A 16,561-nucleotide genomic window follows, 5' to 3' on the forward strand; every position below is an offset into this window, starting at 1 on the left:
ATTTGAATCCAAATGAGAGAAGGGCTTATCTTTAGCATTCCCTGGGGTTTGGATGTTTACTGCAGGAAAAAGCCAGGTGGAGGGAAAATAAGTGGGACTAAATTGATGTATTCTAGTTTGGAAGAAAAAAAAAATCAAAACATGCATTCTAGTTGTAACGTTGGTGACTGAATTAACAGTATAAAGGCAGTTTACTTTAACACTACTTTCTGAGGTCAATTTTCTAGGGAAGCATTAAGGCAGGTAGGGAATACATCTTTTTAAACAGCCCCAAGTTGTCAAAATATTGTCTACCACATAAGTACATTTAGGGTTGCACATGACAGAAAAATCCCAGCAGCCGAGGTTAGGGGGTGGGGGTGTATGTATGTCGGACCTGGGGGAGAAAGAATATGGTCAGACCTCAAAAGCAGTATGGCCTTAGCTCTTGTACCTGTAATGATCCTCTGGGGAAAGCTACCCCTCAGAATATGCAAATACTATTATTGAACTGCTCAAGTCTTCTTTATGTGCTCAATTTATACCTCACCACCCTTCCCAAGTCATCACAGACATCTTTAACTAAGATACTTGGACCCCTCTACCTAATACTAGTTCCACCACATGACCCTAATGTAGAACATATTATTTACCCGTATTTCTCCTCACTATACCCTAGGATCTGGATTCCAAAAGCCAGGCAAGGGTCAAAGCATAATCTATCATCAGTGAAGAGCCTAACAGCCCTATGAGTGTCTTGTCTTATGCTGTCAAGTCATCTCTGACCCATAGCGACCTCATGGACACATCTCCCCCAGAATGCCCCACTCTCCATCTGCATTCATTCTAGTAGTGTATCCAGAGAGTTTTCTTGGTAAAAATACAGAAGTAGTTTACCATTGCCTTCTTCCACGTAGTAAACCTGAGTCTCTGCCTTTGACTTTCTCCCAGGCCGCTAGTGTAGCTTTAAGAAAATCAGGCTGAAAAAGAAAGATCTCAGTAACAAATCTAATAGCATTTGGTCAACCTCAACAAGCTCCACTAATCAAGTCTATAAAAGCTTGGTTGTCAAGCTCATTTGCCCTGACCTATCCAGGGCAATTTGTGTTCTATTAGAGAGCGCTCTCTGGCCTGCATTGTTCTCCTACCTGAAACTCAATGCTACTTCCTTTTAGTATTACATATTCTCAAAGTAGCCTGATGCAGGTCCTGTTACCTCACACCTGATAACCTACTCACCCACATTACTTCTACTGTCCTTGTTCACATAAGTTTGTACCAGTGGATTTTCTCCTTAAAGTGATTACATTAAATAAGCATGTTTCTGTAGTGAGGCAGGAGGATGTCTTTCCCCAACCTATCCCCCCATTCTGTTCCCTTGAAGATAATTCCTTACTAGCCTCTACTCCTAGAATAAGAAACCATCATTCTTAGTCATATGGTTTTGTTCCCAGGATTTAAGGAGTTGAGAGCAGATTTTTAAGTAGCATTCATTACAGCTTAACTCAAACATATTCTTTGGCCTTACATTCATCACCAATCCCCGACCACAGTTGTGCTAATTAGTCCTAAGATTTTTCATTCACATACCATCACTTGCCCAGTCTCATCTAATCCAGGGACCAAAGTACTATTGGTGCAGGTTGACAATCATTCTAAGGAATCTTAGTTGAGGATCACAGTTGCTGAGCCAATTGAGCTATCTTACCTGATTGTGTTAATAAATGTATTCCCAAGCCCTTGGTACACTGTTCAATAAATACCATTTTAATGGTATTTGTTAAATGCTTACTGTGTCAAGCACTGTACTAAGCACTGGAATAGATGCAAATTAATCAAGTCAGACAGTCCTTAGCCCACATGGGGCACAAAGTCTAAGTAGGAGGGAGAGCAGGTATTGAATCCCTGTTCTACAAATGACATAACACAGAGAGGTTAAGTCACCTGCCCAAGATCACACAGCAAAGTGGTGGAGCTGGAACTGATTGATAAGAATGGCTAGAATAGATACGAGAATTGCTATGCAACCCCCTTCAATCCTTATTATCTGGCCTAACTGGGACAAAGTGGGTTAGAGTTTATCACCAGTATCACTGGGCTCAAAAATAGCCAGGCATTTATCTATCTCCAACTGAGTACTGAAATGAAGAGGTATGTTACAGATATTATAGCCTTAATTGTACAGCACAGCCACATTCAAATTTGAATGCTTACTGTGTACAGAGCACTGTACTAAGTGCTTGGGAGAGTACAATATAACAATAAACAGACATTCCCTGCCCTCAATGAGCTCGTAGTCTATAGGGGGAGACAGACATTAATATAAAGATATTTACATAAGGGCTGTGAGGGTGGAATGAATAGAGGGAGCAAGTCAGGGTGACAGAAGAGAGTGGGAGAAGAAGAAAGGAGGGCTCAGACAGAGAAGACTTCTTGGAGGAGATGTGCCATCAATAAGGCTCTTGGAGGGGGCAGCAGGGGAAAGAGAAGATAAAGAGAAGAGGATTGGAGGAGGGAAGGCGTTCCAGGTCAGAGGCAGGACTTGGGTGAGGGGTCAGTGATGAGATGGATGAAATAGAGGTACAGTGAGAAGATTGGCATTAGAGGAGTGAAGTGTGTGGGCTGGGCTGTAGTAGAAGAGTAGGGAGGTGAGGTAGGAGGGGGCAAGGTAACCGAGTGCTTTAAAGCCAAAGATGAGTTTTTGATGCAGAGGTGGATGGGCAAGCACTGGAACGTCTTGAGGAGTGGGAAACCTGTCCTAAACTTTTCTGTAGAAAAATGATCTGGGCAGGAAAGTAAAGCATGGACTCTAGTGGGGAGAGACAGGAAGCTGGAAGGTCAGCAAGGAGACTGATGCAGTAATCAGGATAGGATAAGTGATTGGAGTCATTTAATAGCATTTTGGATAGAGAAGAAAGGGAGGATTTTAGCAATGTTGTGAAGGTGGAACCGACAGGATTTAGTGAGGGATTGAATATGTGGGTTGAATGAGGGAGAGGAGTCAAGGATAATATCAAGGTTACAGGCTTGTGAGACAGGAAGGATAGTGGTGCCTACAGGTTACCTCCACAAGTATTACCAACCCCTGGGCCATGGCCACCCCGGTACACTTTGCTTTCCCCCACCCTACCACTCTATTGTCTTTTTACTATTAGAAGTCAGAAGCCCTTTAGAGCCCCTTTCAAGAAAAAAAAAAAGACATTGAAGAATTCTCTCTTGCTGCAGCAGGCAAGCCCAGAAACTAGTTTGTTCATTCCCCTTCATACTCACAGTTCTAACACTAGCTCAGTTCCTATTTCCTCCCCCTTTCAAAAGGAGAAATTCCAGGGCCACTTTTACTTAGAAAGTTAAGGAGCCATTTCAGCTTAATGGTTTCCTCTACTAGTCATTGACCCTCCTCTCTCCTACCCAGCAAGATACCTCTTTTTTTCCTTAAGGGACCAGTCAGGAATACTTACATTTCCTCAATAGCCCAAACCTGATGGTCAACTAATAATAATGGCATTTGTTAAGCACTTACTATGTGCAAAGTACTGTCCTAAGCACTAGGGAGGATACAAGGTGATCAGCTTGTCCCACATGGGGCTCACAGTCTTAATCCCCTCTTTTACAGATGAGGTAACTGAGGCACAGAGAAGTTAAGTGACTTGCCCAAGGTCACACAGCTGACAACTAGCAGAGCCAGGATTACAGATTAGTGTACTAGAGGGAAGGAAAAGGAGATTAATACACATCCTCAACTTTCACCTAAAATTGAGTCTCCTCTAACAAAGAAATATAATGAGAAGAGAACTTGTGGAAATCCCCTAGAATTATATGGTAATCAATGCTGACTCTCTCCTCCCCACCCCAACTCTAAAACTAGTCTACCCTTCCATTCTCCCCAAGCCCCCACTTACCACAGTGAGTAGCTGGAACACATTAATTCATAGGAATAATTAACCCTCTTTCTCAGAAATCTGAACTAAACTTGTGCCTCCACAGATTCTTCTAACCCTGACCCTCTGTACTTGCCTAAACCAAATAACCACAACCCCCTACCTCCTAGAGCATTGGTCTTTCAATCAGGATCAGCAGCCAATCATCTGAGATTGCTTGTTGATCAGGTGATACCTGTTAGTAGGCTTTAGATTCCCAGCTGGAGACATAGAATGACATCATTACTGATGAGCAGAGATTGTAATGGGCAATAGGTGAGATAAAGGCGAGGCGGCTGACTCCAACACATAATTCAGTATCACCAAACCAAAAACTGCATAAGCACCAGGATTTGCTGTCATAGTAATAATGGAGGTTATGTACTCAACATTACTTAGCATTACCAACCATTTATTGAGACACTAAACACTCTACAAAAGATATAGACTGCTCTCAAGGGTCTTATATTTATAGATATGTCAATTTAATAACACTATGTTCCACTGACTCATTATGCCTATAACAGGAATTCTCAAAGTGTTTTGTTTTTCTGCTCTGGCCATTAAATTATTTTTGTAACTGCCATTTCTAAAAGATTGAGGTAAACAGTTTTAAGTTGAAGATAAAGGAAGATATTAAAAAGTGATAAAAATTATTTTAGTAGTTTTGCACGAAAAGGTTTGGGTGGTTACACTAGAGAACTATTACAATAGGACTCTTTGCCAAGCTGTTCTTTGAGCTCTCTTCAGCTTGTCTCATGCTTCTTCCCTTTTGCTTTCTACCACCTTCTAGACTGTGAGCCCGTTGTTGGGTAGGGACTGTCTCTTTATGTTGCCAACTTGTACTTCCCAAGCGCTTAGTACAGTGCTCTGCACACAGTAAGCACTCAATAAATCTGACTGAATGAATACCACTAAAAAGATAATTCAACCTAAATAGCATTTGTGTAATTGCTTATTGATACCAGGTAATTTGTCCTCAAGGAGGTGCTTGTAGATGCAGAAGAATTAAATTCAATTGTCTACTGATGGAGTGATACTCTGTGACTAATAAACTGCAAGTTCAGGATGGATAATAAGGCACACCTGAGAGCATACATGTGCCTATAGGAAGTCTGTATCTTCATGAATGAACAGAGATGTAGAAAATATTACTATAAAACAAATTCTCTATGACTATCTTTCTAAAATCCTGGCTTCACTTAGTTTCACTTGACCTTTTCCCATTATGACAAAGAGGTTTCCACTGATCCTGGAGAGTTTTTAATAGGATGTTAATCTACAACTTTCTTTCCATAATTACTTTTACTTAGAGAAGCAGCGTGGCTCAGTGGAAAAGAGTCAGAGGTCATGGGTTCAAATCCCCGCTCTGCCACTTGTCAGCTGTGTGACTTTGGGCAAGTCACTTAACGTCTCTATGCCTCAGTTACCTCATCTGTAAAATGGGGATTAAGGCTGTGAGCCCCACATGGGACAACCTGATCACCTTGTAACCTCCCCAGCACTTAGAACAGTGCTTGGCACATAGTAAGTGCTTAATAAATTCCAGTATTATCATTATTATTACAAAGAAAAAATTAGAGGGATCTCAGTCTTTACTAGTTTTAAAGCATATAACTATTTCTTTAGGAGATTCTCTGACATTGTGTTTATAAAATCAAATATCTACCATTGTGGACAACAAAAGAAAAATTGTTGCCACACCCACTCAAACATTTTCATGGTCCAAGAGTCAGAGTGCTGTGCTCTACCTCCAAATTTTCAGCCATTACAACCCTACCACACAGTAGGTAAAATCTTCTTCATAGCAGGGTGCTAATACAATTTCTCCTCCAGTGCAAGCAGGTATTGGATTGCTTACAGTAAGAAGTATGTTAGAAACTCTTTTAAGCAATTTGTCAGAGACTGATAGTTATAAATAATATAACCCAAAACCCAGTTTAGGTGGAAGTTTTACAAGAAAAAAATGAAAACAACAACTTATCCAGAATAATTATTTTGAAATTTTCCATTTTGCTTTCATTCTCAATCTCACTTTCTGTATTGTTTTTCTCCCTTCTGGTTTTCTGTGAGGCTCTGGATCTTTGTTTTCAGTTTGTGTCTCTTCCTGTGGCCTCTTGGAAGACTCCACCACAGGGACAAGGAATAGGCATTCACCAGATTACAGTTACCTCAGGAATGCAACCTATATTATTTGATTCCTTATTCCACACTCTATTCTGGCCAAGCACTATAGCTAAGAAAATTCCCCCCCTCATCTTCCTCTTACCTGGGCTGAAATTAAAGCCTTAATCCCCATTTTACAGATGAGGTAACTGAGGCACAGAAAAGTTAAGTGACTTGCCCAAGGTCACACAGCAGACAAGTGAGAGCCGGAATTAGAGCCCACACCCTCTGACTGCCAAGCCTGTGCTCTTTCCACTAAGCCATGGAAGCACAGGTCACAAAGCAGCCAAATGGAAGAGTCAGAATTAGAACCCAGGTCCTTCTGACTCACAGGTCTGTGCTCTATCCACTAGACCACACTGCTTCATATTCTATCCTGACCAGCATTTTTGGAAGGATGTTCACTAAATTTGCCTACATGTTCTATCTAAAAAGCAAAGTGAAGGCATTTATGGGAGAAATGCCTGTAAATAGAATTCCGTAACTTCAAACTGGAGCTGGACATGGCTTATCCAGATCTCAATACCTTACTTTTGACAAAGTTAAAGGAGCAATAAAGAGAGCTGTAAAACTCCTAAAGTTTCTTGGGTCATCCATGGTTACCAATCACTGAGGAGAAGGCTCCCGAAATGGTGAAATAATAATAATAGTATCTGTAGATCACTTACCATATATCAGGAATGTAACAAAAAGCAGTGTGACCTAGTGGAAAGAGCACAGAAATGGGAGTCAGAGGACCAGATTTCAATCAATTAATCAATCAATCATATTTATTGAGTGCTTTAATCCTAGCTTTGGCATTTACCTGCTGTGTGGCCTTGAGCAAGTCACTTAACTCCTTTATAGCTCATCTGTAAATTGTGGATTCAGTACCCGTTCTCCCTCCTCATTCATTCAGTCATATTTATTAAGTGCTTACTGTGTGCAGAGCACTGTACTAAACACTTGTGAGCCCTGTGTGGAACAGGGACTGTTTGCAACCTGGTTATCTTCTATCCAAGTGCTTAGTACAGTCCTGTGGCTCATAGTAAGCACTTAATACCAAATACAGGACAATCAGATGAGATACAGTCTCTGTCCCACATGGGACTCACAGTCTAAGCAGGAGGGTGAACATCTATTTGATCTCCAATTTTCAGAGGAGAAAACTTGCCTATATCATATAGCAGGCAAGTGGAAGAGCTAAGATTAGAACCTAGGGGCTGGCCCCCAGTATTTAACATCAGGTAGAACTCTGCTCTCCCCATCTTCAAGGCCCTTCTTAAATCACATCTCCTCAAGGAAGTCTTCCCCAGGTGATTTCTAATCCCCTCAATTTATATCCCACAACTACCAATTCAGCACTTCCAGGTTCAACTCATCCTAGCCTTTAAGTATGTATTTTATATTCTATTATTTCCTCTATCTGAATTTATTTTAGTGTCTATCTTCCTGGCTAAATTGTAAGCTCTTTAAGGACGAGGATTATTTCTTTCAAGTGCTTAACTTTTTTTATGGTGTTTGTTAAGTGCCCCACTTTGTGCCTGGCACTGTACTAAGTGCTAAGGTATATATAAGATAATCAGGTTGGATACAGTCCATGTCCCATATGGGGTCACAGTCTTAATCTCCATTTTACAGATGAGATAACTGAGGCACAGAGAAGTTAAGGGACTTGCCCAAGCTCACACAGCAGACAAGTGATGGACCAGAGATTAGAACCAGAGTACTCTGAGTTTGAGGCCTGTGCTTATTCCACTAGGCTATGCTGCTTTGCAGTACTTGCCCACAGGAGGTGCTCAATAAATAATTTGGTATTTATTGAGTCGAGTCTAGGGTGGGATGGATGCATATGGAATTACTGAAAGTCTATTGTCCGTACATAATCTTGGTGGTAAACTTCATTTTCATAATTGGCATATTCTGAAAACATGTACCTTTGAAAGACATTGGTGGTGGTATGCTGTATCATATATTTTACAAACATCAATTCATGATCATTTATTTCTTTAAGTAAAACTATCTTTGTTAATCCTGTAATAATAATAATAATAATAGCATTTATTAAGCACTTACTATGTGCAAAGCACTGTTCTAAGCACTGGGGAGGTTACAAGGTGATGAGGTTGTCCCACAGGGGACTCACAGTCTTCATCCCCATTTTACAGATGAGGGAACTGAGGCCCAGAGAAGCTAAGTTGAGAGAAGCAGTGTGGCTCACTGGAAAGAGTACGGGCTTTGGAGTCAGAGTTCATGGGTTCAAATCCCGGCTCTGTCAGTTGTCAGCTGTGTGACTTTGGACAAGTCACTTAACTTCTCTTTGCCTCAGTTACCTCATCTGTAAAATGGGGATGAAGACTGTGAGCCCCCCCGTGGGACAACCTGATCGCCTTGTAATCTCCCCAGCACTTAGAACAGCGCTTTGCACATAGTAAGCGCTTAATAAATGCCATTATTATTATTATTATTAAGTGACTTGCCCAAAGTCACACAGCTGACAAGTGGTGGAGCCAGGATTTGAACCCATGACCTCTGACTCCAAAGCCCGGGCCATTTCCACTGAGCCACGCACTGTAGTTGTATACAAAGACTTGATTTATGCTCTGTGTTTCTGTTCTCAGACATAGGTCTTCAAATTAGTTTGAAAGTATTAAAAACATTTAACTTGTATTTTAAAACACATTTAGCAAGGTGATGGAGCTGGTTTTAAAAGATTCAGTACTTGAGAATTGATTTTCCTAGGAGAAGCTAAAACCAGTCATCTGAGATTCACTGCCTCCTCTGCTGTATTTCAGTTCTATCATAAATCAACCTTGGCTTTAGGCCTGCGATTTTGAGGTATGTGTATTAAACAAACTTAGACTTAACACTATATTCCCTGCCAGACGAAATGCATTTGTGTCATTTAAGATGCAAATTAATACCGGGTGTAAATTCACTTTTTTTTTCTGTCTTTTAGGTCCAAAAACACAAGCTATGGGTTAATGCTAATTGCCCCCATTACCTTCTTTTTATGCTCCATTTAAGAGAGGAAAAGAGACAGGACGCAGATATTGTAAAGCCTTTTTCAAGGTGATGAACCATTATATTGTAGCAACATCTAAAAATGAAAAACCTAAATGGCAAACAACTTTGGGCAGTTTACCCATAGCCATACTCTCTTCCATGGTTCTTGAAAACTTAAGCGAGCCATCAAATGAATAAAAAAAGTCTTAGGCAAAATGCTCAAACTTACTGTTCTCCAAGGATGACCTTTTAAGCATTAGATATGTTTTTTTTCCCACTTTTCTAGAAATGATTGTTGTATTCAATCACAAAATTAATCCACAGTGATCCTGCGCTAAGGAATCCAGGCAAATGAAAACCAATGTTGTTAAATTACGATTGTAAATGCATTTTTAATATTTATCAACAGTGTTCTCCCTCACCCCACTAACTCACTGTTGTGGTGCCCATTGCCTATTTCAGAAAAATGAAGGTTTGCTACCCATTTGGGGTTTGGCAATGTGTTTTCTGCACTGAAGTACTGGACTGCTAAATAGACTGTCACCTTAAAAAAAATCCAGTTTTAAACCTCTTCAATGATGGAGTTGCATTTTGAATGGAAAAACTAAATGTTTAGGATTGAATTTTCATACCATAATTCAAAATTAACTTTTATTGAATAATGTAGTTTCAAGTTTGTAAATTACTAATTTTTAATGTTTTCAAATTGAGTAATTTAATATAGTTGCTAAGAAATGTACTCACTTCTTAGATAATTGTATCAATTAAAGAAGCAGTTCCAATTCCTTTTATACTTTACAGTGATCACTAAATTTAAGGAAATTGAGTGTAATGGCCAACCAGCAGAATTCTGGTAAATATTCTTGAGATAGTAATAGCTGCAGTTAATTCACTTTTAACAATATCAAAGCAAAAAAAACCTTTAAAATGTATGCTTGCCCACCTCAATTCCAATTTGACTTTTTGAGTTCTTGCCAGGACTGCAGATTCTTTCCTTTCCCTTCCAGTGCTTAGTGCAGTGCTTGGCAAATAGTATGCACTTATAATAATTACTAATTATGGTATTTGTTAAGTGCTTACTATGTGCCAGACACCAAATACAACCATTATCTTGGATTATCAGACTTGATCGACATGAATAGAAAATAAACCTTGCTGTAATCCAAATAAATTGGGGGTTTTTTCATGGTATTTGTTTAGCACTTACCATGTGACAGGCACTGTACTGTATTATGAGAAGCAGCATGATTTAGTGGATAGAGCACCGGCCTGGGAGTCCACTGGGCTGCTGTGTGACCTTGGCCAAATCACTTTACTTCTCTGGGCCTCAGTTACCTCATCTGTAAAATGGGGATTGAGACTGTGAGCCCCACATGGGACAGGGACTGTGTCCAACCCGATTTGCCTGTATCCACCCCAGCGCTTAGTACAGTGCCTGTCACGTAGAAAACATTTAACAAATACTATTATTATTATTAAACACTGGGCTAGATTTAAGATAACCAGGTTGCATGTACCCAATCCCTATCCTACATGGAGCTCATAGTCTTAATCCCCATTTCACAGATGAGGGAACCGAGGCACTAAGAAGTGATTTGCCCAAGGTCATGCAGCAGACAAGTGGCTGAGCTGGAGTTATAATCCAGATCCTTCTGACTCCCAGGCCCAGGCTTTTTCCAACAGGCCACACTGCTTCTCCCTTGACAACTGAGACAATATCCTGTAACAACAGCTTCTATGTAACTTAGACCCTTACTCTATGCCAAGCCTTGTACTAAATGTAATCACATGAAGTTCAGAAACAGTATGTGCTTAAGAAATACCACTCTATTATCAGACCCAATCCTTGTCCCATGTGGGCCTCACAGCGTAAGGAAGAGTTGGAAAACACATCTTCCATTTCCGTTGTACAAAAGAGAAGAGGGAGGAGATTGCAAATTTGCGACCGGTGCAGGGACACCCCGACCAGGATGGGGCTGGGGGGGGGGGGGGGACGGCTTCTTCGGCGCGGCTCAATTGCCATCCCGCTTCCACCCGATAAATGCCCCGCCCTCAATTTGATTTTCCTTCCTCTTCCTATCCCTTTACCACTCCCACGAGGGCGGTTTCATAGGCAACGCGATCGGTTTCCCCAGGCAAGCAAACTGTTTGGTAGCGTAGGTTACGAAAGGAAAATACTCGTTCCACGGCCAGTTGCCTGCTAGATAGTGCCTGTGTAGCTTTTTTTGTTTTCGGTGGGGTGGGGGGCCTGATGAGAGTAGTTCTCCTGCCCCCCAGTTGGCGTCAGCGAGGTAAATGATTTCCTAATGATCGCCCTGTGTATGGTAGGGGTGGGATTAGCCCCCGGGAGGAACCGAATGAATGGCGTTAATCCTCAAATAAACGAAACACCCACCCAAATCTCTCTTTTGTTCTAGTCGTCAGCGACCCAATGCTCAGTGAAGAGCTGAAATTACTGTCCTAAAGCCTAAGATCCCTACAAGGATGTTCAAAAACGAGTATCAGGTAAACGGCGATGGCTTTTAGACATCATTCTCCCTTTCTTTCTCCTTCTCTGCGTTCAGACTTCTTTCCCAAATTGGTTTGGAAAAGCCAAATGAGCCCGGCGGCGGTACCTGTTTTCTGGGGACTTTTCTTTTCTTGGGGAGAGTCCCCATCATCTCCTAATTCTCATTCCTTGACCTGTCGCCCCTAGACTACACTGTGCTGTGATCGGCCTAGCCATATAGCTACCTCTTCTTTCCGCTCGGTCCAGCATCGCTTTTCCTCTCCACCCTCTCTGTTCTTGCTTTCTGATTCCGATGTTCTTCTCAACTCTCAGCCCGCTCACCTGTTTCCATTGCACTGCAACGCCTGGCTTTATACTGATCATACTACCCGACCGCCAGATGGTTTTCCCAGAGAGTAATAATAATAATGATGGTATTTATTAAGCGCTTACTATGTGTAAAACACTGTTCTAGCGCTGGGGAGGTTACAAGGTGATCAGGTTGTCCCACGGGGGGCCCACAATCTTAATCCCCATTTTACAGCTGAGATACCTAAGGCACAGAGAAGTTGTGACTTGCCCAAAGTCACACAGCTGACAATTGGCGGAGCCGGGATTTGAACCCATGAACTCTGACTCCAAAGCCCAGGCTGTTTCCACTGAGCCACTCTGTTTCTCCAGAATAGCCTTCAGAGTGATGTCGTGTGCGTTGTGTTACTGCCAATGGCATTTTAAAAACTATTAAAGGAATTATAGTGAATTTTGATTTTTCTTTTGTGTGTGAAGGACATCCATCATAATAATTATGGCATTTAAGTGCAATGTGCCAGGCTCTGTACTAAGTGCTGGGGTGGATACAAGAAAATCAGGTTGGACACGGTCCCTGTTCTATGTGGGGATCACAATCTCAATCCCCATTTTACAGATGAGGTAACTGAGGCCCAGAGAAGTGAAGCGATTTGCCCAAGGTCACACAGCAGACGAGTGGTAGAGCATGATTAGAACCCATGACCTTATGACTCCCGGGTCCGTGGTCTGTGCACTACGTCATACTGCTTCATCAGCCCGTAGTGGATAGAACACAGGCCTGGGAGTCAGAAAGTCATATATTCTAATCCTAACACTGCTACTTGTCTGCTGTGTGACCTTGGGTAAGTCACTTCACTTCTCTGTGCATGTTATCAGTAAAATGGGGATTGAGACTGTGAGCCCCATGTGGGACAGGGCCTATATCCACCTTGATTTGCTTGTGTCCATCCCAGCACTTGGTACAGTGCCCAGCATATAATGCAAATAGCACTTAGATACCATTATTATTATTATTATTATTATCAAGCCCCTTTAGAATTGTGGCCTGAAAGTTCTAGCACTGCTTCTCTATCACCTTTTAATACCTAAAATAAAAGTGGCATATTCTCTGTCCCTGCCCAACTGTTAAATATTACTGTTAAAACCTGAATTGTCAATTAGTAAGCATCAAAAGTTTTGTGAAAAATTCTCAACCTGCAAATTAAAATAGATTTAATTTAAACTACTTTCTGCTGCTGCACAGTCTGCTCAGAACAGACTTATCTGCTATTTCAAGTACTGCCCTTTCCTTAAAGACAATCATGATTAGGTGTCTAATTCTCATAAACTATAATTGAAGGTTGCAGACAGTCTTTGGTTTAATGTTTTTAGCATCAGCATTTCCCCTTTCTTGCTTTCAGGTTTACAATGGAGAATGAATTGAATGCCTGTGATAGGCTCTGTTTAGGTGGGTCTAAATTACCAAATATTAAAAAAGTTGAGAGTAGTTAAGTCCAGTAAGAAATACACATAACTAAAAAAGACATCAAAACATGATATGTTTCAATATGGAAATTAAAGCTTAGTTTGCTTTCTTGGAAGCATAAACTGCTGTATTTTTGTACTCTGCTTTCTTCAGAATTGAATGGAAAACAGTGGAGCATATGTATAAGCTCTTTGAAGTCTTCTTTGTTTTTGCATCTTGGAGTGAGCTTGAAATGTTTTCTGAATACAGGAAAGCAATTTCACATGCTATGTAGAGGATACCAGACCTCAATATGATTTGTAAATTTGTTTCCTAAGTGCTTAAATTTTAGTATGCCCAGGAAAGGATTGTTTGTGCCCAAAGCATAAATGAATATGACTCTCTTGTAATATCAATCAATCATATTTATTGAGCACTTACTGTGTGCAGAGCACTGTACTAAGCTCTTGGGAAGTACAAGTTGGCAACATACAGAGACGGTCCCTACCCAACAGTGGGCTCACAGTCTAGAAGAAGTCTAATATGATGTGAAGGTTGAGCAAGACTGGGATTAATTTTTCCTTTGTCCATGGAAATGTTTTGTGGATCCTCAACTCTTGCAGATGTTTCACTTCTAATGATTTCCAATTTGGGAAGGGCTGTGACTGCAGACTATGTGGTGACACACCAAGTCCAAAAGTTTGGTAATATGGCAATTAAAAAGAAAATTTGAAAACAAAAAGCTTTGAAAATGAATTTTTTAATACAATGAGCAGTGTGAGCCAAAACATTGAGTATGTAATATGATAAAAGGGGAAGTATGTTACAATTGGCATTGGTGGGAACCACCACATTTTGGAATGTAATCAAATACGGCACTGTACTAAGCACTTGGGAGAGTAATATAGTATAATCCCTGCCTTCAAGGAGTTTACAATAAAGCAGAGAGAGGGGCAGACATTAAAATAGATTACATGTAGGAGGAAGTAATGAAGCATAAATATAGTTACATAAATGTCTGGGCAGGGGGAGGGTGTGTGGAAGGATGGGCAACAGAAGTAGAGAAGCAGTGTGGCTCAGTGGAAAGAGCCTGGGCTTTGGAGTCAGAGGTCATGGGTTCAAATCCCGACTCTGCCAATTGTCAGCTGTGCAACTCTGGGCAAGTCACTTAACTTCTCTGTGCCTGTTACCTCATCTGTAAAATGGGGATGAAGACTGTGAGCCCCACGAGGGAAAACCTGATCACCTTGTAACCTCTCCAGTGCTTAGAACAGTGCTTTGCACATAGTGCTTAATAAATGCCATTGTTACTGTTATTATTATTATTATTATTAAGTATAGCTTGGAGGCAGGATGACCAGTGAGGAAGCTGATCCAGCAGTAATGCTGGGGTATCAATCAGTGGTATTTACTGAGCACTTATGTGCACTGTACTAAGCATTTAGCAGACTACAATACAACATAATTAGCAGACATGTTCCCTGCCCATAATGATTCAAACTCACAGAGCTGAGTGGGGAGGATATGACAACTGCCTGGATCACGATGATGTCTGTTTAGATGGAGAGGAAGGATTGGGACTGGGTAATATAGTGGAAGAACAGTATTTATGTTTACGTAGATAATTTGCAATTGGAGAAGAAAGTGAAGGTATGGAATTTTCAAATTTTGTTTGGCAGCACATTATTCACAAGTCCAAGGTTTTCACCACTGAGACTAGTAGTTTTGAAAAAAGTGAATTATAGTGATTATGCTTACCTATTGTATACTGAGTAAATTAAACATTTGGTGGAGAACTGTGGTCAAAATAATTTAGTCCAAGGTAACTGTTAGCCCATTATATAAGCCCACTCCTAATGCAACCTTGTATTTGATTTGTAGGGAGGCCCATTTGTAGAAATTTTCAGTGCTCAAGGAAAAAATCCTGGGACAAAATGGAAGATGTTTGGCAATCCTTCTGTAATTTGGAAAGTAAGTGAATGTGAGAGGGAGTTTAAAGATTTGCAGTGTAAGCCTTGGAAAACTGTGCATGAAGCTTAAAATTAAAAGGTAATAAGGAGTATGACCTGACTGTGCAAAGCTTGTTACTTGTGGCTCTGCCACTCTAGTAGAATAAATGACCTCTTAAAATAGCAATTTATGCTTGCTTGCAAGATGGATTAGTCACAACTGTAGTGCTGTAATTTGAATTATTTTAGTGAAACAAAGATCACAATAGTTTTGCTGTACTTAGATCAAAGTTGGGCTTGAGCCACATTTCTGAATAACAATATAATAAAACACATAATTAGAAAGCACCCAATGAACCAGCTACTGGAGAACATTATTAACCATGTACTCCCAGAATCACAGTGTGATTTAGGACATGTAATAGCCCCAAGCCAATGTGATCTTTGTGGGGGCATAAAATGTACAGGCAGCGTCAAAATTTCCAAAGAGTGTTTGTGGATCCTGTGATTTGTTTATTTTTATTTTTTTTTTAAAAGCTGAAGGAGTTAGTATACTCCCAGAGCTTCAGCTACCATCTCTTCATGCAGATGATTTGTTATAGCTATAATTTTATTTGTTCTGATGATTTTGACACCTGTCTACGTGGGGTTTTTTGTTGTTGTTTGTCTCCCCCTTCTAGACTGTGAGCCCATTGTTGGGTAGGGACCATCTCTGTATGTTGCTGACTTGTACTTCCCAAGCGCTTAGTCCAGTGCTCTGCACACTGTAAGTGCTCAATAAATACGATTGAATGAATGAATGATGACCCCCAAATCTCACTAGCCTCACTCTCATTTTCACATCGATGTCTCTAACTTTAGCTCAGTGTCTAGAAATGAACTGATCTCCTCCATCCACAATCACTTGTCCTCCCAACTTTCACCATAGTTGCCAACACCACCATCCTCCCTGGCCCCAAACCCTGGTATCATCATTGACTCCATGTTTTCTTGTAATTATGCTTTGTCACTAAATCCTGCTGTTTATTCCTCCATAATACTTCCTTGATCCACCCCTTCCTCGCCAACCAAACTCCTCCCTAGTCCAGGAGAATTTCATATCCCAACTATACTACAGTATCCACCTCCTTCACCTCCTTGTTTTTGGGGGTTTTTTTAATGGTATTTAAATTCTTACTGTCAGTTACCATGCTAAGCTCTGGGGTAGATACAGATTAATCAGGTTGGACACAGCCCCTGTCCCACGTGGGGTCACTGTCTTAATCCCCATTTTACAGATGAGGTACCTGAGGCACAGATAAGTGAAATGACTTGCCCAGGGTCA

General features: G+C 40.8%; 1 protein-coding gene across 1 annotated transcript in view; it reads left to right on the plus strand.

The window, feature by feature from the left end:
* CFAP20DC (CFAP20 domain containing) overlaps positions 1-16,561 on the plus strand; it is a 259,149-nt gene that overhangs the window by 2,863 nt on the left and 239,725 nt on the right. The window contains exons 2-3 of the mRNA XM_038771702.1: positions 9,001-9,096; positions 15,170-15,259. Of these exons, the coding sequence (XP_038627630.1) occupies positions 9,001-9,096; positions 15,170-15,259 (186 nt within the window). The remainder of the gene's footprint in view (positions 1-9,000; positions 9,097-15,169; positions 15,260-16,561) is intronic.

This window comes from Tachyglossus aculeatus, chromosome X1, assembly GCF_015852505.1.
Source record: "Tachyglossus aculeatus isolate mTacAcu1 chromosome X1, mTacAcu1.pri, whole genome shotgun sequence".
In the NCBI taxonomy this organism is placed as follows: Eukaryota; Metazoa; Chordata; class Mammalia; order Monotremata; family Tachyglossidae; genus Tachyglossus; species Tachyglossus aculeatus.